This window comes from Astyanax mexicanus, chromosome 24 (assembly GCF_023375975.1).
Source record: "Astyanax mexicanus isolate ESR-SI-001 chromosome 24, AstMex3_surface, whole genome shotgun sequence".
In the NCBI taxonomy this organism is placed as follows: domain Eukaryota; kingdom Metazoa; phylum Chordata; class Actinopteri; order Characiformes; family Acestrorhamphidae; genus Astyanax; species Astyanax mexicanus.
The window spans coordinates 22,112,832-22,138,182 of record NC_064431.1 but is presented as its reverse complement, the minus strand read 5'-3'; the positions used below and the strand labels follow the sequence as shown (position 1 = coordinate 22,138,182).

General features: G+C 39.7%; 2 protein-coding genes and 1 long non-coding RNA gene across 7 annotated transcripts in view; 2 read left to right on the top strand and 1 right to left on the bottom strand.

Annotated features, from left to right (window-relative positions):
• Positions 1 to 25,351, top strand: part of srpk1b (SRSF protein kinase 1b) — a 257,960-nt gene that overhangs the window by 225,049 nt on the left and 7,560 nt on the right. The window lies entirely within an intron of this gene.
• LOC107197598 (uncharacterized) lies at positions 1,382 to 4,383 on the bottom strand. Of its 4 annotated transcripts, none has more exons than XR_002651640.2 (3): positions 4,228 to 4,383; positions 3,061 to 3,213; positions 1,382 to 2,178 (listed from the first exon to the last, which is right to left on the bottom strand). It is a non-coding gene; the product is annotated as an uncharacterized LOC107197598 (long non-coding RNA). The 4 variants fall into 4 exon arrangements; XR_001518658.3 differs by having other exon boundaries at positions 1,382 to 1,889; XR_007429361.1 differs by having other exon boundaries at positions 1,382 to 3,303.
• cpne5b (copine Vb) overlaps positions 5,890 to 25,351 on the top strand; it is a 212,422-nt gene continuing 192,960 nt past the window's right edge. For both annotated transcript variants that reach the window (XM_022682732.2, XM_022682731.2), the window contains exon 1: positions 5,890 to 6,357. In XM_022682732.2, coding sequence (XP_022538453.1) covers positions 6,248 to 6,357 — 110 coding nt within the window. In that variant the 5' untranslated portion in view covers positions 5,890 to 6,247. The remainder of the gene's footprint in view (positions 6,358 to 25,351) is intronic.

Here is a 25,351-nt window from a genome sequence, read left to right as displayed (position 1 = left end):
AAAAAAATGAATGGTGGGAATGGAGGAGCTGTCCAGAGAGATGGTGCTGAAATATACAGTATAAAAAGATCCAAAACGTTCCAGCCCGGTTTACTGTTCGTCATTGTCTTATTTCATAGTAGGTTTTGGCAATATTGTTCTACAATGGTTATTTATTAAAATTTTTAGGAATGACTGACCTTCCATTTTTTTAAGTATTTTTATTTACTTTTAGTTAGTTAGTCGTTAGTTGAGCAGTTCTTGCAATAGTATGAATAAGAACATTACTCAAATAGGGCTATTCACTGTATACCTGTAACTGTAACTCTTCACAACTTTACAACTGATGCTCTTAACATTCACATTAAAAGGCAAGAAATTCAAGTAATAAACTCGACACATCTGTTAACTGAAAGCTCACATTCCAGGCGACTCTACCTTATAACACAGACTGAGAAAATGCCAAAAAGTGTCATCTTAACAAGAGGTGCTACTTTGAAAAATCTGAAATATAAAACATATTTTGGTTTGTTTAACACGTTATTAATAAAACAATCCCATATGTTTGGATGACTTTAGTGTTAATCTACAATTAGTCTTTAGAGTCTCCTGAATCTTCCGAGATCATAATGCAAGGGACCTGTTTTAGTTCCACTATGTGTGCTCTAGTTAGATACTAGGTCTTGCTCTCACTAGGTCTTGCCTACTTTTTGGGTAGTGTACCTCTTGGTGAGAGATCATTGCATTGGACTAAGAAAAGCAGGATGGTAGTTTTGACAAATTGCCGGCGATCTGGTCTCCGGTGATCTGGTGTCTGTCGGCCAGCCAAATAACATCACCTTCATTTGCTGCAGTGACGTGAACAAGACACCTAAACTGTTACAGACTGGAAATGCATGGGCTTTAGCAATCAATCCTGCTTTTGTGGGGAGCAACACACTGCCCCTACTGCTGGTGTGATGATCTGGGTGGGCCATCATATAATGTACGACAGTTGCCATCCAGACTCGTAGTGGCACATTTTTCTTCCATAAATAACTATACACAAGTACAAATAACTGCAAAATAGAATTTACGCAAAAAAGAAACTCTACCATCTCTAGAAACGGATTATGTTATTCTATAGACGTCCTACAGAGGCACAAATCTGCACTTCTTCAAAGTCCACGTCACCAAGATCCGTTTTGCATTCATTAACTTATTAGTATTTTTACACGACATAAAATAACTTGCTAGCCAGCATGAATTACTTGCAACATAACACTTAAGTTTGTACATGGCTTGCAGAAGCTAACGTTGCAAAGTTTGTTGACGGTATTGTTACCTGACATTAGCATTTGAATGCATATAAGGGCTAAATGTTACAAAATTAACAATTGTGAAAGCCTGAAAAGATGAAAAGTTTTCAAATCAAATCATCAAATCAAATTTATTTGTATAGCGCTTTTTACAACAGGTGTTGGCACAAAGCAGCTTTACAGAAACATGATTACAGGACAAAGAATCAGGCAAAACATTACACATAGAAAATACAGAATACAGAACCCCCAGTGAGCGCGGAGGCAAGGAAAAACTCCCTCAGAGCTGCAGGAGGAGGAAGAAACCTTGGGAGGACCAAGACTCACATTTGAGGGGGGACCATCCTACCACTGGTCAAACGGCTTTTAAATTAAAATTTAAAAAGTCTTTTATACATCCATATAGGTTTTATGTATTCAGGAGTATAATAGCGCCACTAATGGCTTGGATGTAATCAGTAGTGGAGAATAAGATGGACGATGAGCAGCTGATCTGTGGTGGTGGTGGAGAAGAGCTGACTTCAGAAACTTCCATCAGTCTGGCCGGACAGGAGACGCGAGAGCCTGAGGGTCCAACATCGGTATCGGGTCAGATAGGTGGGCAGTCAGTAACTCCGAGGAAAGCAGAGAGATGGAATTAGTTTTGACTGGATTTATGCAAAACTGAGAATATTAAAACATTATCAGAGTGTGGCAAATGACTCCGGCAGAACTGAATAAAACAGCCTAACTAAAGGCAGAGAGCCAGAAGGTAACAGACATGGAGGCTCCCTGAAACACTGGCATCCACCCACTCCACCGTCCACAAACCTGAGTGACCGTGTGCAGTGGGAGAACAGCACCAGCATCTCAGTTTACCACAATTCCCTCTGTCCATGAACCCCTGAATCTGCAGCCTTATCTAAAGGAAAAAACATTAATTACCAAAAGCTAAACTAAACAAGTAAGTTTTCAGTCTAGACTTAAAGATTGAGGCTGTGTCTGAGTCCCGAACATATTCGGGGAGATTATTCCAGAGTTGAGGCGCTTTATAAGAGAAAGCTCTTCCTCCTGCAGAGCTCCTCTGAATTTTAGGGACTACTAAGACACCAGCACCCTGAGATCTAAGTAATCGTGGTGGTTCATAATAGGAGATGAGGTCTCGTAAATACTCAGGAGCGAGCCCGTGTAGGGCTTTATACGTTTACAGGAGAATTTTATAGTCTATGCGGAATTTGACTGGAAGCCAGTGCAGTGCTGACAGGACTGGACTAATATGGTCAAATTTTCTAGTTTTAGTAAGGACCCTGGCTGCAGCATTTTGAACTAGCTGAAGTTTATTTAAGTGACTGCAGTAACATCCAGACAGTAGCGCATTACAATAATCTAAGTTTTCACAGTGTACCTAAATTTAAGCTACTATAAACTATCTAGCAGCTGTCAGAGGTCCTAAAGAGGCATGTTTGCATTTCTTTAAAGTTCACCTTACTTTGTTAAAGTATCACCTGTAGTGTCACTTTTTTCACAACACAATTAAAAACCAGTGTCGGTGGATGTTTTTTCCCTCAGTTTCCTTCTGTTACTGTTCTGCAGAAATGAACTTGCTGTGCATAACGAGGTGGAATCGCTGTTATGGAGCGTTTTGGCTGATTTATTTATTTTTATGCTGTTTTTAAATTTAATTGGGAAGCGAGTGTTCGTTTTGACTGCAATATAAAATACATATTTCTCATCATCATGATGCTAATCCAGTTAATAAAAACTGACTGTGGGAGGGTCAATGTGTAGCCTAAAAATCACTTACCAGCCTTGCTTTCCCTGGTGAAATTTCCTCTCTGTCTGTCTCTCACCATCACCTCCAGCATGTGGCCGCTTATCACGTTCAATTTCCACATGGTTCTCTGTCTTGCTCAGCGATTCATGTCTTTGGTTGATGTAGTCTACATTACTGCTGCTGCTGTCGGGAGTTTCATAAAATTTTAATACATCATTGTCTTTCCTCATCCAGCTTTCTTCTTATTCTTTTATTTTAGGCCTACAGAATTTCCTTGAGAAAAGGACAAATGATTGTTTTAGCATGTTGTGTCTTGTCAGTCATTCTCAGAGACCTCTGTTTTGTGCAGGTGCACCTAGGGGTCAGGCTGGAGGGGTAACCTTAGTGGGAAGTGTTAGGGCTACATGGCCCTTCAAACTGATTTTTCAGGGGCACACTCAAAACAGACGACTATGAGAATCACTGGCACGATGGCGCAGCACAAGCAACCAAACAAACCTATAATACTTTCTTTTTAAAAAATCACAATAAGCACTATGATACCATAGTTTAATGTGTAGTGTCAATGCTTTATGGCTATTTTCTTTATAACAAGCAAAAAAAAAATCACTAGTTAATAATTTGTCTTAGTACCTAGCTCACTAGCTAACTTTTTCCATTCCACCTTAAATGACATAACAGAGGGCAGAGCTGCTGTATTTAAGGTGGAATGGAAAATTTAAATAAATTAAAACTTAACAAAAGCTTATTTAGCTCTCCATCACAGAGGAATACTAATTAATTGTTGCACCACCTGCCCCCTTTCTGAAGACATACAATGCTCTAAAGTTAACTAGTTAACCAGCAGATAGGCTGCTTAACTGTAGGGCTCCACTGCTATTTAGCTAGCTTAGCTTAGCTAATCTTAGGGGGAGGATGTTACCCCTTTACCTTGTAACGTTAACTCTGTTCCAAAGGGAAGAGTTACACGCAAAAATAAGGGGTAGGGGTACAAAAGAGACACAAATGAGCTACGCTAAGCAAACTTTTAACCACATTTTAGCACACAAGCAGCTACACCTCATAACTTACTTTAGCCCTACTAAGTAAGCTAACCCTAGCAACCGAATACAAGCCATTTTCACTAGCTTTCAACAACACAGCAAGTCTAAAGTATAAATATATTTACAAATATACACACACAGAAACACAAGTTACCTCAGGGAAGATGTACATGTGGTTTAACTGTCCATTAGCTGCAGTTTTTACATGTTTTGAGCAGGAGTTTAGCTGCTATGCTAAATAGTTAAATAATAATTTGTCCATCTCGCGCGCTCCCTCTTTCTCTGTTTCCGGCCGCTCCCAACGCAGCTCCTAGCCCCGCCCACTACCTAGGTTTTTGACTGACAGGCAACTGAACCAATCACCTTTGACCAACCAAAAAAACTTCTCAAAAGAAATGAAAGAATTGTGTGAGCAAAAATAAACTATTGTACAAATAAAAACGAACTTTTTTTAGAATCTCTGCTTAAACTTTAGCTGTATATATATATATATATATATATATATATATATATATATATATATATATATATATATATATATATATAATATACATACATACAGCAAATAAGAGACCACTTGAAACGATGAGTTTAATTGATTTTACCCAATTAAAAACCTCTGAAATAAAACGGATGCATGGATGACTAAATTAAGCCTTCAAACCAAGCTGAACTGCTTGAATTTTTGCACCAGGAGTGGCATAAAGTTATCCAAAAGCAATGTGTAAGACTGGTGAAGGAGAACCTACCAAGATGCATGAAAATGAAAAAAAAAAAAAAAACAGGATTATTCCACCAAATATGGATTTCTATATCTATCTAACTATTTTTAAATCCACTTTAAATGTGTCCGCTCAATTTTGAAGTAAAATAATCAAGGCAATTTTAGGAAAATAAATCTTATTTTTTTTCCTAGATTTTTTTGTCTTAATAACTATTGTAAATGTAAGATTATTGTGCTTATTTTAGAAAAGAAAGATACTAATCAGATTTACTTAGAATTAGAAAGTAATTTGAACTAGATTCTTTGTGAGATGTTTGCTTGGTTTTAAGTCCAATTTTGTTCCTTTTGAGACTTCGATTGTTTAGTTTAAACATTTTTACTAAGAAAAATTAGCTTACCCCATTGGTAGATTTTTTTTGCTTAAACCTCACCACTTACATATATTATGTCTAGTTTTTGCCAATAGATTTGTTTGCAGTGTAGTTAACAGCACAGCCCTTTTAAAGATCATTTCTGACAGATGCTGTTTGGTAGTGTTTGAGAATCACAGTCATGTATACATTTACATTACATTCACTGTTTATGTGTTATTAAAAAATATAAATATTACAATTTCAAATGTAACTGTCGGTTTACTTATTAATGTAAACACTAATATGTTTAATAATAGTAGATTTTGAGTTCCTTGTACAATTACAAGCTGAACTGCTTGATTTTTTGCACCAGGAGTGGCATAAAGATATTCAAAAGCAGTGTGAAAGACTGGTGGATGAGAACTTTGCATTATATTATAGGTCTTGTACAATTACAACATTAGTACAAAGAGAGTTTTTATTAAACATAAATATTTAGTTTTATCTGATTAATAATCGATTAATTGGAAAAAAATTGATTAATTGATTAATCGATTATTAAAATAATTGTTGACAAAACGTGTCCAAGCTAAAGTTTGACCACCCAACACCACCACCCCCCATCACGAGCCTCAGGGGCGGGTATCTTCAGCATCAGCACCACCAGCAGCAGCAGGTTGGATGAATAGAAGGAGGGGTGGAGATTAGAGAGTTGTGGAACACGCCCACACTTACACACTGGAGGATGCTCACTCGCGCGCACACACACACACACACACTCACACACACACAAATACACGCGCCGCCTTTCTGCCACATATGTGTATATGTGTGTGTGTAGACCACTAGACATCCCCATCTCCTCTCCCGTGCGCTCGCGCTCGCGCCCAACTCTCTTCACGCTCTTCTTCAGCAGCGCTCGCGACCACCACTTCCACTCCGCCGGTGTGAGGAGAAGACCCCCGGAGACTCCCAACATCAGCAGACCCCCCCAGCACCCTAATCAAGACCCCCTGTAGTGTATTTTATCTTTATCTTTAGCCGTGATCTGGCAACCCACCCCTCCTGTCCGAGCCCCCAAGCCCCTCTGGACACCCATGGAGGGAGACGTTATGGACAAACTGGACGACATGGCTTCTGTGTACGAGTTCGACCCGTTCACGGGCAACATCCCCGCCACCAAGGTGGAGATCACCGTATCCTGCAGGTAAGAGCCCGCGAGCGAGCCAGCGCGCGCAACATCCCACTATCCACCCCCCAGTACCCGCTAAAGCACGCTAGAGCCGCGCTGTGGGCGCGCCCGAACTGACTGAGCTTGGGAAAGTTGGTCCAAGTTGGTTATTTTATGTATGTACAGACATAAGCATTGGGACACCTGTTCTTTACTGTTTATGCATGGGTTTTTACTAGATTTTGGAACATTACTCTGAAAATGTAGCTCTAAAGTACTGCCAATTATTAATGCTTTTTCTGGGACAAGTGTCAATCAAAAGGTTCTCATTAATGTTCTTGTAACTGCCTATAGCTCTGTTTTCAGGACTTGGTAATGCAAGTTTGGGTTGGTTAGAAATGCAGGTTTTGTTGGTAATGGTAATGTAGTTAAGTTTTGTAATATATTAGTAACATGGGTTTGGATCGGTTGATAATGTAGGTTTGGTTCTAATGGTAGTGTAGGTTTGGTACTGTTAGTAATGCAGGTTTGGTTCTATTGATAATGCAGGTTTGGATTGGTTGGAACATGTAGATTTGTATTGGTTGATAATGTAGGTTTGGTTCTGTTTGTAAAGCAGGTTTGGTTTGGTCGTTAATGCAGGTTAGGTTCTGTTGGTAATGCAGTTTGATTGGTAATGCAGGTTAGGTTCTGTTGGTAATTCAGGTTTTGTTTGATTGGTAATGTAGATTCAGTTATGTTGGGTTGGTAATGTAGGTTTGGTTTTGTTGGTAATTCAAGTTTGGTTTGATTGGTAATGTATATTCAGTTATGTTGGGTTGGTAATGTAGGTTTGGTTTTGTTGGTAATTCAGGTTTGGTTTGATTGGTAATGTATATTCAGTTATGTTGGGTTGGTAATGTAGGTTTGGTTCTGCTGGTCATTCAGGTTTGGTTTGATTGGTAATGTAGATCCGGTTCTGTTGGGTTGGTAATGTATACTTGGTTCTGTTGGATTTCTAATGTAGGTTTATGTTCAGTTCGATTGGGGTAATGTGTAATCTAGGTTAACTCTGTTGCTACAGAATTCGTCCAATACCCAGTGGGGTTTAAACATCTGGAAAGTGCCCCACTTGGGCTTGAATTGGTGCTTGAATTATGCATGAGATACTGTACGTTATGTTTAGAGGCAATAATTATGCAACATTTTTACTGTAGAGAACAGTGTACAAGAGATACAGTGTAACAGCTTTTCTTCTTCTTCTTTCTCTTCTTCTTCTTATAATTATTATATTTACTATTGGAAATATATGTGAAAGATCTTGAAGTGAAGCTCTTTTGAATGATTTTATTACCAACTAATGATCATTTTCAATAGTTATTAATCTCACGATGTCTCAATTAATCCATTGTTTGATTGTTTTAAAAAACACTACGTTAATATAGTAGCAAATTACCATATTATTGTGTAGTAGGATTATTTTTAATGATCTGTAATACCGAAAAGGCCATCAATTTTCATACCAAGATATATTTTGACCTGAACATTAAACATGGTACACAACTGCAACCTTTTTTGGATCATCCCACCCTTATCCTATCCTCAACTCCCCAACCCATCATATCTAAAAGTCTAATATATTGAGGCCCATATGAAGCCCATTCATTCAAGAGAACACAGTTAATTCCACTGCTCTTCAGGTCAAAACTGGGGGGCTTTTATATATATATATATATATATATATATATATATATATATATATATATATATATATATATATATATATATATATATATATATATTGCCAATAGGTGTATCTTCTTCAGAGAGTCCTATTTTATTGACAGTATTGACAGGGAAGAAATTGATGCAAATACACACACACACATATATATATATATATATATATATATATATATATATATATATATATATATATATATATATTTATACCAGTCGGCATGATGCCTCTAAACGTGCTTTTGATGAAATTTTGACTCCCACGTACGGCATTTGCAGCGTTCACATCTGTTGTTCAGCGGGTTTTCATTTTCGTGGAGGCGCTGTTAGTCCAGATGTTTGAAATGGATCATGGTGAGCTTCAGCAGCTCGTCCTCTTTCTGCTGGAAATCACAGTGTTACTGTGGTGGGCTCTAACAGGCTGACCTTGTCCTCCGCTTTGGCACCTTCCCTCCAAATCACTGCTGTAACACATCCTCCCACCCACTGCTCTGAACCACCGAGGCCAAGTCCCGCTGTGGAGAGCATCGCCCTGCTACTCTACAGTGGGGGCAGCTACGCCCTCCTACTCCCTCCCAATATCTGAGCCAATAAAAGAGAGAACTGGTCTTATTTGATCATCCGAGAGCTGCATCCTTTTATTCCTTTGAGTCCTGGTTATTGAGGATGAGCAGATCTAGAATAAGCTGATAGTTGGAATGGAATTAAGCTTCTATGGTTGTATTTGAAAGCAACACAAAATAAAAGGTTAATAAGTTTATTGGGTAAAAGTGTACAGTTGAAAGACAGCTGTAGTATAGTGCCATATGGCATCCTGCTTCACATTTACCCACAGATGTTGCTGAAACTGGAATCCCAGTTGCTCACATTAATTACTCTATTGGCAATAGAAATGACAACTTGACATGCACAAGGAGTGTTGCAATCTTTTTGAAACATATTTAAAAAAAATATGCTGTGTGTGGGTGAGCATTATCCTGCTGAAAAATGCCCTTGTTTTACCACTAGGTGTGACCAACTGACCAATTGTCAAATTGCTCCCCAGAGCATCAGTCTCAAGGCCTCCATACTAAAACCAGATCATCATCAGATCCTAAAATGAACCTGGATTTGATTTGTTGCTAATGACGATAAGACCAATTGGTGCTATTGGCAGTGTGGACAGTGTGCCAAGTCCAGCTGGAAAATGAAATCTGAATCTCTATTATGGCAGACTTTGGACTTGATAACACACCAGCAGATGACATGGCTCTCCAAACCATATATTTTATTAATAAGATGTATGGCGGCACACAAGATTTCAACACAGTCTAAAGCTCCATTCATGTAAAAATACTCAAACTAGATCATCATCAGATCTTAAATCGAACGTGGATTTGTTGCTAGTGACGATAAGACCAAGTTGGCCAAAATGTGCCAAATCCTGCTGGAAAATGAAATCTGCATCTCTATGAAAGACTTTGGACCTGATTTAACACAGTGGACCAACGCAAGCAGATGACATGGCTCTCCAAACCATACATCTTCTTTAATAGATATATGGTGGCTCACAAGATTTCGACACAGTCTAAATCTCCAGTCATGTAAAAATTGTGAATTATAAAATATGTCATAAATGTATTTAAAAGCCCATCTCTTTATATTCAGTGGCACGTTTCTAACCCGTGAACCTGGCTTCATATTATTCCACCCTGGTCCTCGTCTCTGGGCACGAACTTTTCAGGAATTCCATTTAACCGCCATTATCGCGTTCTCTGGAACAGGCTCTGTATACATTATTGATGAAACGGCCTGCTGGGAGTCGATGCTCATGACAGTCTTTCATGCTCTAGTGACAACCTGCTGCGAACAGCCGATGCAGAACCTACATTTAAATGATACTGTTTACTCTGATTTACACCACAGTAAAGAAGATAGACGACTGCAAATGGGTCTGATTGGCTCATTTGAGGTGATGAGGAGGAATTGAAATGAATCGGTTTAGTATATTTTAGCCAGTGGATCAGGTCAAAGACGTGGCGCCAAAATTGCCAATTGCAATTTTTTTTAGTTCATTTTAGCCCAAGTTTTTTTGTTAATTTTAATTTAAAAATATATATCTATATGTACATATATACGCGCACTATAGCAGCAGTCTATAGGATTTTTTCTTTTTAAATTGAAAGCAGTAGTATTCCTGAGTTATGAAGAGGTAAAATATTTTAATTAATATTTTCAACCCTGCAACATCAAATATATTAAATCTAAAAACTAATGGAGTGGTCTGATAGGTTTGTTGTTGGACAGAATTGTTTTTTTTTTACATTTTCACAGAAATGCATAAAAAAAGTGCTATTCTACATGTTCTGTGCAACTACACATTGTCACCAGAGAGGTCTCCAAATGCCCCAAATCCCCAAAACTTAAAGACACTTTAACTTTTCCCAAAACATTAGTTAATTATAATTTTACTTTTATTTTGAAGAGCCAGAATGATAAAAATAAGTCTGTTAAGTAAAGTTAAAAATGCTGTAGAAAAATGCTGATGTAAACTGTAACTCTATAAAATAAAAATATGAAATAGTTGTTACTAAGTTATGCAAACTCTTAATATGTATATTACTCTACTCTTTAATGTTTAACATATTAAGGGAATTATTAATTATTGACTATTTGTCTTAATGAAAAAAGTAATAAAATGACCTAATCCTTAATTTTAATATGAATATGTGTGTGTGCATGTGTGCGCAACATTCTTAAAGGTACAGTCTATACGTTTTGGAGATTTGGGGATTTGGAGCCATCTCTGGTGAGAATGTGTAATTGCACAGAGCATGTGGAAGAGTACTTTTAAGGCAGGTTAACGTGAATAAACTGCTGTGAGAAATTCTGGGTTTTAAAGTGTGTATATATATATATATCAGTAATTACATCCAACAAACCTACCAGACTTCTCTGTTATTTTTTAATATGAATATATTAGACATTGCAGAGGTGTTTGTGCCAGGACACAACATAATGAAATGATACCATTCATTTGAATATTTTGCTCCTCTCACCGCTCATGAATTTTAGTGCTTTTAAATCAGAATAGATAATTTTAGGGACTGCTGCTTTAATGTTTGAACATTCTAAAAAAATATTCTCTTATTTTTCAATTATTTTAAAATGGACCTTTTTAAAAAAAATCCTTATACGTCACTGACTGGGGTGGCTAGTTTTGTTCAGGCTGTTGAAAAGGCAAATGTTCAAACTTCTATATAAGATAAAAGTATTGCTAAAAGTATTTGCTCACCTATCCATTTTTATCAAGTCCAGTTGTGAAGTTTCCTCACTATTAAAAAGTCCCTAGTCAACTGTCAGTGATATTATAACAAAGTGTAAGCGACTGGGAATGAAAGCAACTTATTCTGTTAGTGTAAAATAACAGAGTCAGCGGTCAGTAGATGCTGAGGAGCATATTGCACAGAGGTCTCCAAATTTCTCCAAAAGAATTCATCTCTATAGACCTCTGAACTTTATGTGGTCTTCAGATTAGCTCAGGAAAAGTAGAGCATAGATGGTTTCTTGTGTACGAATGGGTTTCCATGGCCGAGCACCTTCATCTAAGCCTCCAAACGCAACTTCACCAAACGCAACAGAGACGAGTGGATATTTTTGTCAATATAGTGTATTAATTTGTATATTTATGGGTGTATATGTGTGTGTGGGTGTAGTAGTATTACCACTATGCCCCCACCCATACACCATTTATCTTCATCTTGAATATAGAAGCTTCATTTGTTGCTAACATATCTTTAATCAATACGTGGCTCTGCAGACTTGCTGAAGCTCATCGTAGCCTCCATCGAGGATACACTACGAGTCACAGTACCAATGAATAATAAGTATACGGAACGCATTGGCAGAAATCCAGAGCTCACTCATTATACAAATTTCTTCTACCTCACTACAATACAACCCAGCTATTCTCTCTGTAAGCCTACCATTACGACGTCGCTCTCTGGAAGCTACTATTTCTGCTGCTATTTCGGCTCACAACACATGCTCATTATTGCCGACAGCCTAAATAAGGTCATGACCAGTGTTTAGGGGCTACTATTAGACCCCTCTGGGCCTTTAAATATGTATCATTAACACCAGAGGCTGAGAAATAACGTTTACAGCCATTCAGTCATGAGAGCAAAGGATCAGCCTGTATACAGCTTTTCTTAAAGTTAATTTATTCTTTTTATTAAGAATATTTGTGTCATATGAACTATTACTGTTATGTTGTTATATACAGCTCTAAAAAAAAATAAGAGACCACTTAACAATGATGAGTTTTTTTTTATTTTACCAAATTGAAAACCTCTGGAATATAATCAAGAGGAAGATGGATGATCACAATCCATCAAACCAAGCTGAACTTCTTGAATTTTTTGCACCAGAAGTGGCATAAAGTTATCCAAAAGCAGTGTGTAAGACTGGTGGAGGAGAACATGCCAAGATGCATAAAAACATTCATTAAAAACCAGGGATGATTTAACAATTTGTTTTTTTTTATTTGAAATTTAGGAGGAATGTTGTCTGTATTTTATAGAATAAAACCACAATGTTCATTGTACTCAAACTTGTATCTATAAATAGCAAAATCAGAGAAACTTATTCAGAAACTGAAGTGAAGCTGTATATACTATTACATCCCAAATAATTAGAATATCACAGAAAAGTTACTTTATTTTAGTAACTCATATTAAAATGTGAAACTCAATATTATATAGATGTATTACACACAAGTTGTGAAGAGATATAATTGGTATACAGTGAATAGCTCTATTGGAATAATGTTCTCATCCATATTATGGCATGATCAAAAACATTATGATGGAACTGGCCCTCATCAAGGCCACCCCAGGAAAGGAAGAGCAAGAGTTACCTCTGATGCCCAGGATATATTCATCACCAGCCTTAGAAACTGCAAATATAAGAGCCACCTAAATGCTTCAAAGAGTATATAGGATTATTCAACATTTTTAAGTTACTTCATGATTCCTTCATATTCTGGATGACCAGTGGTCCTTTGTGTTCTCCTTGTCTTCAGCCTTGTCTTCAGTGCTCCCATGTGTGCTATTTGTAGCTCTGCCCCCTCGTTACCTGTCCCCAGGTGTTTCCTGTTTCCTGTTCTCTTCAGTATGTATATATAGCCCCTTTGTTTCTAGCGTATTTGGCGGTTCTTGTGGGTGTTCTCGTCAGTTCAGGTTGCTAGTTCTTGGTTTTCTGTTTCAGTGTGTTCAAGCTCCTATGTTCTCATTTGTTTTCTTATTTTTGTTAATAAATAACTCGCTTTTGCGTCCGCCTTCGCGTCTCCTTGCTGCTAACTTAACATTCACACAGAGGCACAATTAATGGCTTTGAAGACTCTCAGTGGCCCAGTTATGTAGAAACATATTACATGTATTGTTGTGAAAAAATATAAAATATGTGAATAATAGTATACAAGAAAATAGTAGAAAAAAAAGGAAATTTATGTTATATTTTCTAATTAAATCTATATAAAGCCCACAATAAGAGCTCATTCTATTCTTTCTTTGAGTTAAATTTAATGCCGTATTCCAGCCTTTCATCTAATCATGGCCTTTAATAGAAATCAGTGGCCCCTCCCCTCACACTGGGCCGTTTGCAGGTTGGTAATTGGTCTCTGCTCGGCGTCTCTCGCGCGTGTTTCAGCAGAGCGGTTTGATCTCAGCTCCTCTACCTACTGTAACTCGACGTGTCCTGGTGCGGCAGCGGCCGTTAAATAATGCAGAACTCGTGTGGAAGAACTTGAAAGGGCGACGTGGTGCTGGGAGGATCCCAGCGTTTGTGTTTTGGGTTGAGTTGTACTGAGAGTCTCTGCTGGGAGAGAGAACGGCTCGCTTTAAAGAGATGAGATGTGTGCAGGCTGGCAGCGTTCGCACTGCAATAACAAAACAGTACGTTTCTGAAGCCTTTTTTATCAGATCAGTGTCCACTGTCTCTCGGTGTTTCACAGTAAATGCTTCAAAATACTGTGGATAGGTCAGGACTGTCTTAGTAGCATGTGTGCAGTGTGTGCTTTTGCATTGGCTTGTTGAAAACTGCATGAACATGCCTTGAAAAGTGTCGTCTCATTCCATTGTTTTTCATTCATTTTAAAATATTTAGTTGTGGTCTCTAATTTGTAAAAAAAAAATCCGTTGGAGGAGTGGGTGGGGAGAAATGATAGGATATCGGCTCTTGCTCATTAATAGAGACAGACAACAGTTAGAAACATTTCAAAAGAAAGACGCAAAATCCACCGGAGATCCTATGTAAACCTATGTAAACATGCAAGGGTAGAAAGTAAAACACTGATGTGTTTTTTGCACAAATAACACAGGAAGGAACTGCCATGATGATCCTAGCACTTTTAGCTCTTATCTGACAAGACGGTGAGCAAGGCTATGAATAAAATCTTTTTATTTTACTAACTACTGCAGATAATGGAGGTTCAGGAACATTTTCATATGCAGCATGCTATACAACTCAGAGAGACCTATAATATTTCACAAAAAAACAAGAAAAGCGTTTTTTTATTGAAAAAAAACTGACATCGTATTTAATTTATATTGCGTTATTCCGACAATACAGCTGACGATTTTAAATTAGTAAAAAGGTCCATTATATTATGATATCAATACGCACTCTGTGTGCAAGATAGGGCTGGGCGATTTAGCCCTTAAATAATATCATGATATTTCATGGTATTTTTGTAATAACGATACTTTTGGCGATATGACAAAACATTGAATTAAAGAATATATTTTAAGAATACACTACTACACCAAAATAAAGTGATGATCCATTATAGATGCCATTAGATAAGTCAACACCACTTCTAGTCATGGTTAACAGGGTTAGAAAATGGTAAAACCAATTAATTTAGGGACTTTTTTTTAGCTAAATAACAGTAAAAAAATGTAAAGCTTAAATACCTGTAGACCCCCTTATTTCCCCCTTTCTAATCCCCCAAACTAATGTTGTAATCCCAGCAAAACCGTTCTCCATAACTCCACGCAATAATTCACTTCTCCTCCCTCCGCAGCCTCCAGATAGAATAAAAATTACAGCCTGTCTTTTGGTGTAATTACAGTCATTTTAGAGCAATTACCGGTTTCCTCATTAAAATCCCTGTCACTGTGATAGGGCATCAAATCCGAGGCTGAGTAAACGGGGAAAACGCCTGGCTCCGGCGTGTTATCCTACAGAAGAGAGGGAAGATAATAGGGGGATTACAGCAGCCGGGATAAAGAGGTGGAAGCAGATAAGGCCGTGTACAGTTCAGGGATTCTCCGGTGGCGCTGCTGAATGGATGAACCTGATTTTTTTTGAACGTCTCGCTGTCTTATCTGAGTGAAGATGCCCTGAGCAGGTAGTTTAAGGGGTTTTAACTGACAATCACCACAGGAGGAGCCAGATAACTCTCCCCCCCCTGTAAAGAGAGATGAATACGGGTGAATTTGCGATGTTCATAAAGCGAAGGATGGAATTAAACTATATATTTTTGAATGGAAAACTGTACAACTGTAGAAAGGAAGCTCTACTATTGTACCCTGTTGGGTGGTGACTAGCTTGGTTAAAAGATGAGATACTGTAGGGTTCTGAATGGCATCCTGCAGCATATTTGCACACAGATGTTGCAGCTGGACCTGTAGATCCTGCTGCACACTTGTAGGTTGCTGTAACTGCCCCACCTGGTCCCACAACTTTATGACTGCCGATCTGTCAATCTGGCAACCAGGCTAGGCAAGGAAATGCTGCAATCTGGCAGGGACATTACTTGGAAACCCTTTCTGTGTGAAGGCGAGCATTATCCTGCTGAAAAATGCCAAAACCTTTTCATAAGAGACTGTCCCCGGTATCACTACTAGTGGTGACCGACTTTTAAATGATTTTAAATAATTTTAAAGGCTTCTCAGATCATCAGTCACACCAACAGTTGGAGCAATGTGTCATTTCAAAGTAAATTACAAAGGCAGGATTGATGGGCTTACCATTTTTGAGACCTCCATACTCAAACCCAAATTTCTTCAGAAATCTAAAGACAGTTGGGTTCCAGTATGAAGCAGTTTAGGTTTCTTGTTTTTTACGACACCGCTAAGTGCATCATCGAGTCAATTGGGGTGCTGAGATCTCGTGCAACGGGATCTCGCAAGATTAAACGGCACAGTGTTTTTCGTCAAGCATTAAATGTGAATCTTATGCACAGGTAACCAAAACAAATGTTTGGTAATTCTGTGCAGCAAACAGCAGCGCTATCTGTGTGTGTTGACTTGTTCCAAGTTCCATTAATCGTGTATTCTGGTGAGCCTCGTGTTTCCACACATACATTCACGCCTTCGAGCTTTAACCGGCTTACGAGCTGCGCAGAATTGCGGACACATACGGAGGCAACGCAATGATACCATGCAGAACCATAAACCGGATAAACCGGTCACGGGTTGCCAGGTCTGTATACAACCCTTCAGGGTTTCCTAGTTGAATACAGAACCCTCACAGGGGTTAGTTAGTCACTTCCTGTCTCGTCTCAAAATGAGAGTGTCTCCTCACACCCCTAGCAGTTAATGATCTCTCACCAAGAGGTACACTACCTAATGAGTGCAACTGCAACTGCTGAAGGTTGATGAGTGGAGCAAGAGAGAGAGAGAGAGAGAGAGAGAGATAATGATGGAGAGAACATAGACAGAAAAGTGCAGTCAGACTCTTGTGTATGGTGTATAAATGTGTGTGTGTGTGAGTGTGTGTGTTAGGCAGGGCAGCAGGGTTGACAGGGCTGTCCTTGTGGTGCAGGCTTTCCGTCGCTGTGATAAATCCAGTGGACATGCTGCTGCTGTGGAGGTGAGCTCTGCTCTGACAGCTGTTGCTGTGGTATGAGCCCCCCCACGACAGCAGCACGGGGGCAAGAGCAGTGCTAACTAGCGTTAGCGATGACATTCTGTGTCACTCACCTAGCATCAGTGCCCTGGGCTCTCAGCGGCCCATGCTGGATGTTAAGGTGTGTGTGAGGACCAAGCAACTGCCTTACAGAGACTAAATCATCATAAAACCTGCAGATAATACATAGTTTCTCCCAAAATTAAGGTTTTTGAGTGTGTTTTCTTGATCTTGACTTGTACTTGTTATGTCCTGATTTTGACTTGTACTGGTAGGTCTTGGTCTTGACTTATACTTGTAGATCTTGGTTTTAACATGTACTCGTAGATCTTAGTTTTGACTTGTACTCGTTATGTTCCAGCTTTGGTCTTGACTTGTACTTGTGGATCTCGGTCCTGACTTGTACTCTGTATGTCCTGATCTTGACTTGTACTTGTAGGTCTTGGTCTTGACTTGTACTTGTTATGTCCTGATTTTGACTTTTACTTGTAGATCTTGGTCTTGACTTGCACTTGTGATTTCCTGGTCTGGTAGTTGTAGATCTTGGTATTGACATGTACTCGTAGATCTCGGTCCTGACTTATACTTGTAGATCTTGGTCTTGACTTGTACTCATTATGTTCCATTGTTGGTCTTGACTTGTACTCATAGATCTTGGTCTTGACATGTACTCGTAGATCTTAGTCTTGACTTGTACTCGTTATGTTCCAGCTTTGGTCTTGACATGTACTTGTCAGTGTTGGTCTTGACATGTACTCATGGATCTTGGCCCTGACTTGTACTCGTTTTGTCCTGATCTTTACTTTTACTCGTAGGTATTGGTTTTGACTTGTTATGTCCTGGTCTTGACTTGAACTCGTATTTCTTGGTCTTGACTTGTACTCAATATGTCCTGCTTTTGGTCTTGACTTGTGTTCTTTACATCACTGTCTTGGTCTTAACATGTACACATCTGTCTTGGTCTTGACTTTTACTTATTATATCCTGGTTTTGGTCTTAACTTGTACTCATTATGTTCCCTGATGTATGTATGACTTCTTGGTCTTGTACTCGTCCGTATTGCTTTTGACTTGTATTAGTTATGTCCCAGTCTTGGTCTTGACATGTACTCGTCAGTCTTGATCTTGACTTGTTCTCGTTATGTCCCATCCTTGGTTTTTTACATGTACTCATTTTGTCCTGGTATTGGTCTTGACTTGAACATGACTATAGTGCTCTCTGCAATCTCCTATCATTCTGAGGTTCGTGAGAACATGGCAGGTGTAGTAGTTGGGTATTTTTGTCTTGTCCCTCTTTAATTGTTCATATGTTCGATGCAGCTCACCAGACCTTTATATTGGATTGATCCACACTATTAAAAGTGTTGCAGAAGCTGTAAATAATTCCATCCAAAATTCTTTTTTCTCTCTTTGTTGCCATGGTACCAAGGTCTGGGAGTTTTCCTTGTATTGATCTCTGCTAGAATAGCTTGTCTCCTGAAGTACCGGCAGAATGTATATACATGTCATTCAGCTTCTCAAGGAAGCTGTGGCTGATTATGTACGACACGTACCGCTTGAACTGCTTACATAATTCAAGATCAGAATCTTCTGAAAGAACATTCAAGGGTCCTCAAACTGCAGCTCAAATTGATTGGTATGCTGCTTTAAGTACAACTCCAATGACAAAAAAAACTTGCAACTGTGAAAAAGTTTTAAAAAGTAAGTGGTAGTAATAATAAACAAATGCAATATGCACAATTTGCAACTAACTCACATGGCTGGGTACAAAAAGAGCATTTTAGAGGTAAAGGCAAAGAGTCTCTCAGAAGCAAAGTTGAGGTTAAATCTGAAAAAAAAACTAAATAAACAAAACTGTAATTCTTAAAAAAAAAAACATTTTCTTTCAAAGTCAAACAAGTGCTGGATGTTAATCTACACAGATTTCTCTCCTGAAAACTGTTTATTTGGGTGAGTGAAGGGCTAATGAGGTTAGCAACAATGCTAGTCGTGGTTAGCACTATCAGCTAGCGGTTTGTCCAATGTAGCTTGTTTTAACATGTTAACACGCAGACTACAGTCCAATATTTGCCTCTGAATGGTGAAAGAGCTAGCCTTGTGGTTAGCGACTAATGCTAATACTGCTCCAGCCTCAGTGGTAAAGAGAAACTTCACTGAAAACTCCTTTATAACGCTGTACTTCAGCGGAATGGCTTTACTGCTCCTTACCACTTGACTGGTAGAATTCATACATAAGGCACATCAGATTATAAAGCACACTGACGATTTTTGGGGAAATTACATGATTTTAAGTGCACCTTATAGTGCGAAAAATACGATAATCTAGTTTCTGAACTTAACAGTAAGTGATGCTGTGTTATATTGCTTATATCATTAACTTTGTCAATTAATTTAGCATCAAGTTAATGTTGGCAGCCCCATTTATAATAGATAAAGCCTTATGTTGCGCTGCTAGCTTTGCCCTGTATTGAAGTGCTGCTTTGATAGGCTGTCGCTCATTGTTATCTACAATTATGTAAGTTTGAAGAGCACTACCGACGAGAACTTTAATGACTCTCTTAAAGTTGTGGAGCAGACTGCTAACCAGCCTCTTTGACATGCGTTAACCTTCCTCTCCCTGCTCTGTGCTCTGGTCCACCAGCACCCAATTACTTTTTAATATGCTTCTTACATGCTGTCTGAGTCCAGGCCCAGAATGCACTGCTCTCTATCTAAGGAGGGATCTGTTTGCTGTTGCATCTAGTAGAGAATCGATGAGTTTCTCTGGTCAGCCTGTGGAACGGCGGGCAGGGTGGCGGCAGGGTGAGGGCAGGATGAGAGCAGGGTGGCAGCAGGGTGACGGAAGCGGTGAATGGGTGCAGGGTCCGGTGGGATGCTTCAGTGCTTCCTGCACATGGTGGGGCAGAACTAAGAGGTGGAGGCAGGAGACGGAGTGCAGTGAAGCAGTGAAGCAGTATTCCGGTCATGAGCACGGCCTCTCTAAGGCCAACCGGTCAAATAGATCAGCACCTTTTCTTGTATTGGCTTTTAAATAGTTTAGAATGACTTTTTTTTAACTATACAGTACCAGTCAAATATGTGAAAACACCTGAAATTCTGTGGTTTTAAGGTGGAGCTGGTATACAGTGAATAGCCCTATTTGAATAATGTTCTAATCAATATTATGAAAAAAAAAAACTACTCAACTAAGTAAAGAAAAAAATGACTTTCAGGAATGAAGGTCAGTCAATCCAAAAAAACTTCAAGAACTTTAAAAGTGTCTTCAACATTATGATGAAACTGGCTCTCATCAGGACTGCCCCATAAAAGGAAAACCAAGGCCCAATCCTATTTCACCTTTTGGCCCTACGCCTTCTTTTTGAGTGTAACCCTTCATCTAGGAACAGAGTTAAAGGGGAAAGGGTGAAATCCTCCCCCAAAAATTATTTGATTTAATTTTTCTGTTCCGCCTTAAATGTTGCAGCTTCTGCCATCTGTTGCACCATTTAATGTGTAAAGGGAAAGTTAGCTAGATAGCTAGCTTCTGAGAAAAACTACTAGTGATCTTTTTCATGCTTGCTATAAAGAATTTGACCATAAAACATTAAAACTTCAATTAAACTCTGGTAAAATAGTGCTATGCGTCACATTGATCTGCCAACTTACTAGTGATTCTTATACCCCCTTCGTTTGAAGTACGCCTCTTAAAAATCTCAGCTTGAAGGGCGAACAAGCCCTATCCCTTTCCCTAACCTACCCCTCCAGCCTAACAAGAATCGGGACACCCCTACCCCTTGGCGTGCACATGCACACAGAGGGGTGGGGCCAAGGGGTGAAATGGGATTTGGCCCAAGAGTTACGTCTGTTGCACAGAAGGAATAGGGTAATTGTTGCCCCAGAGGAATAAATCACAGGATGTAGCTACTTTTGTAACACGTTGAATTTTCAAAAAAAAAAATCTGTTGTAATGTCGCAAGAGGAGCTTTTTGCAGAAAGACTGAACAATTCCCTATCAGTGCTGGTGAAAGGTAAAGTGGTTCTCTCTTCAGCATAAGAATGTGAGATCTTCATGGGTCTAATCATGGGGTGCTGAAGAATATGATAATATAATAAATTATGTAGGATCTCTTGTGGAAGATAAGGAGGTAAGGAGGTTCATTTCTCTAATCCTGTGCCATTTGGGAGCATGCAGATATGGTGGCAATTTCTTAAGCTCTTATGCAGCCATGCACTTGTACCCTTTTTAGAATCATTAATCATAATCCCATTAAATTGAAGCAGATGTTACATGTTCTTACATGCGTTGGGTGCGTGCACGCCTAGGTGCTGTCGAAGGAATGTGAGTCGGTGTAAGCCAGTTTGAGTTTGGGAAGGTCTATTAACTTTTGACAATTTGACAATGCTGATAGATGGATTTGGGGGTATCGGGGGTATACTCTGGGTTGTCGCCAACTGTTGGTCTTTTGTTCCACCTAGAGGGTCTTGTGCCTACTTCACTTTCTCTAGAAGCAGCGTTTCTTCAGCATATGCTCACAGATGAGCAGACGGGCATCTTCGTGCAAGCTGTCACGGCGTTCCCGCAGCACTGTGATAAATTAGTGCCATTAGGTTGCGCTGTATTGGAATAAATTCACTTGCCAAAGCAGAACAATTTGAGTGTAGCTGGTAAGTGAGATGAGTGAGAACACGAAAAGAGAGGAGAGCACTAAAAGCTTTTTTCCGTATTAGGTATTCATGTCTAGTTAGGGAACAACATGTTCAATTCTTGACACATCCTCGTTTGCCAGCCTGGGTCATTCTGGAGTGACAGAACCGCAGGAGCTGCTGAATTTGTAAGGCGAAATTTGCTTAAAATTAAGATGTCGGTCCACTCGCAGCTTTTCCGCGCCTTTTTGTACCAGTGAATTTCCCCATTGTCCTTCAAAGTGAGGTTAAAAAACCGGGGTGACACCAGACCTTGCCCAGTTTCGCAGTCCACGAGATGTGCGGTGACAGGTTGAGTTTTAATAGAGTGCCTTTGTGCCAGAGGCTGGTGCTTTCTCTTCATTACCACCAGTAGCCTTCGGAAGGCCTCTGACAGGTGTGAGGTTTCAAACAAGGTGTATATATATATATATGTGTGTGTGCGGTAACTGTTGTGTTTGATCACTCTGGTGAGGGCAGAGAGAAGTATATCTATGTGTGAAAGAGAGTCTAGAGAGTCTAGGACTTTGAGCGAGAGTGAGTGCAAGCAGGGGGTAGAGCCCAAAGTGATGGAGGGAATAAGAAGAAAGCCTTGTGAAAGAAAGATAATGGTGGTTGCAGTAGCCTGGGGAATGGGCTGGGGAAGGTAGGGGGGTAAGCAGGCGCAGATGTGTGAAGCACAAATCTTGGAAAAAATTGCAAACATCTTGAAGGATGCATCTCATTCTGAGCGAAAGCTCAATTAGGCGAGAATAAAAATGTGCCGATGCAAATTGTCGAGCACTCAGCAGGTGCTTTAGAAAGATGCTCTGCCACATGTTTTAGTGCATGTTCTCTACCTTAAGATCCTGTTTCAAGGCACAAGCAAAATGACCACAGCCTTGTTCTTTCTTTTCTGGCTTCCTGATGGAAAACTCTGCTTCATGATTGTTGAAGTTTCATATTTTGCCAGCTGCAGGAAACACAAACCTGACTGGGTGGTTATTTTCAGCAACAAGTAGTGGGAGGGGCCCTCTTGCAACCAATTCATAACCAGTCATTGTCTGGGGGCCTCAGACCAGCTCGGAGCCCAAGGCCAATTGATTGACCTTACTCAGAGTAGTCCAGCAGACTAAGGTGCTGTCACTTTGATTAGATTTCCGGTTCAAATGCTGGATCAGGTTGCTTGGCATCGGCAGCAGGAGTCTGAGAGGGCACAATTGGGTGATGCTGCATCAGCAGCAGTTCACAAAAAGGCTTTGCATGTATTGAAGGAGGCATAATCTAGCCTTTTCCCTTGATGTTGGAGGCATAGCAGGTGATAGGGGTATGTCATATCAGTGGGAATAGGCTAATTTAGCCGCCCAAATTGGGAAGAAAATGGGCTAAAATAAAAACAAAGGTCCAAAATTTCTGTGTTTCTCCTGTTCTAGTAAACCTGATTTAGCATAATTCACTGGCTCTCAAACCAGTCCACAAGGACCCCCAGACTGCCCTACCCGACTTAGAACCCACAGCAATGGAACAGAAGCTCTCTCAATGTAGGACTCTCTGAAGACCTGTTTAAGCACCACTGACCTACTTACCAAGACTTTCCTGAAAGTAAGTGGGTGTGGAATAACAGAAGAACAGGAGAATATGACTCTGTTAAGGGCAAGACTACTCTTCCTAAGTTCATTGATGTCACGCTATTGACGTGTACCCTCTGCTGGCTTTTTGTAGTCACTAGCAATTGATTAAAACCTCTTGATTCTTGCCTAAAAAGCTGGACATGGAACATCCCTCCACACAATGTTGCTGATAATCAGGATCTGATCTTTATATATGGCCTAGCTTAACCCAAAATTCTTTGGATCGGCTCACAGAAAGGGATTAAGCCTAGTCTTAGACTATATTTTCATTTCAACTGAAAATTTTAATTGAGAATGCTGTGCAGTCCAATCCATTCATTCAATAGAAAATGGAGATGTGTGGTCCCAACAGCAGGACAACCAGCTACATGTATCACAAGCTAATCTGCTAAAACCATTTGTTGTTGTTGATTGTTCCAATGCAAATCCACTCGCCAAAACTGTACTGGCAAGTACCCTAGTCCAGATCTGTATTGAAAAACAGCTCAAGGCTAGACCAAAACACTTTCTGGAAAACTTCCAAAAGACTTCTCTAAGAGTCCCAATAGAATCCATGACTTTAAGTACCAACTCAGGAGGGTCTTGCATAAGGGTCTAGGTATAGCACTAGTAGTCAATGTAGTCACCCAGACCAGTAATTGAACCCCAGTCTCCCACATGGTGTGGTAGCTGACAGGCAGTGGTGTTACCCAGTGCACCACACCAACTACAACATACAGTGCATCCTTAAAACACAGCCAATTCACAGTGGGACCTGCAGTGAACCTATATGCCCAGAGCTTGCACTAAGCTAAATTGTATGCTTAGCTTCCAGAATACAAGTATCAAGTCATGAAATTGTCACATAGTCAATACATCTTATCTCTGCATAAGGAATTTCTGTATCTAAGCATCAGGTTCTGAGATTTTTTGTATCTAGGTATCAGCACTGACAGCACTGTTGTGTCTGGCAGAATCTTGGCTCAAAGGTATCTTGAGATTAGAAGGTTGTTATTTTAGAAAGGGATTAAACCAAAAATCTTGCCATTTTGAATAGAAACTCTTTTTTTTCAATGTGATCTTGGACTAACTCTGCCTTGGACCCTTCAGAATAGCCCCTGTTCCCTGAAGTATCCCAAGGGGTACTTTAGGACCAAGTGTAGGAACCTCTGCTTTATGTAAATACAGTTGGGGGCTTCTTGCATCGCCTTCAACTTTATACATCGCCAAATTAAAGCCACAGCTGAAATTAGCACTTGTGAAGCCCTAGGTGTAAAAGTCTTCGAGATTCCTCTCGTCCTCAGTGCTGTGAACTGAGCAGTCTGCTAGTTCACATAGAAAACTGCACGGCAGATATGGATTCTGAGCCAAGAATCTTTAGCCTGGCCCGTATCCCATCCTGTTACCTCAAAGGTTCTTCATTTTGTAGTGCCACCAGTCAGCCAGTGCCAGGGAGATAATCCAGGGGTGGTAAGTGTTTGCCAGGGAACCTGACCTTGGATGCAGATAACAGGTATTGCTCTGGTGGTAAGAAAGTTATAACAGTATGGCTTTAGAAATAAACATGCTAGATTATATATGTTAATCTTCAGGTGTTTTGATAGTTTCATATAGAAAAGAACAGGAAGCAGAACATGTCTTCACAAGCTTACAAGTTCAGTGCAAGGTTTAATTTGCCTGTCATCCTGTCAATCTGACCAATCACGGCATGTTTTTGCGTAGTACCTTTGCCTTGCTTCCATGTGTACGATACTGTGAGTGAAGTCCCTGGTCGTTTGTTTTCACCACAATTGCGTCACATTATTTGCCGAAGACAAGCAAACATCATCTCCGCAAGAAGCGTTCTGAGGCCTTTAGAGTCTCCTGGTAGATCGTTCACTAGACTCCGCAAGAAGAGTTCTGAGGCCTTTAGGGTCTCTTGGTAGAACATTCAATTGAAACGTTCTCACGCCAAGAGCAACAGTGGACGTTTGATGGATTCTTCTTCTGGTGCTTCCTATTTTTTTTCCCATGAATCACATTTTGCAAACCTTCCCTTCCCTAAAGATCTTACAGAACGAACACCACTTAAAGTAGGTGTAATGCCTTCGATAAATTGCTTTGTCCACCCTCTGCCTGCCTCTGTTTGGGCTTTCCCCCACTGCCATGTCTGAGGTATCTCCTGCTCTG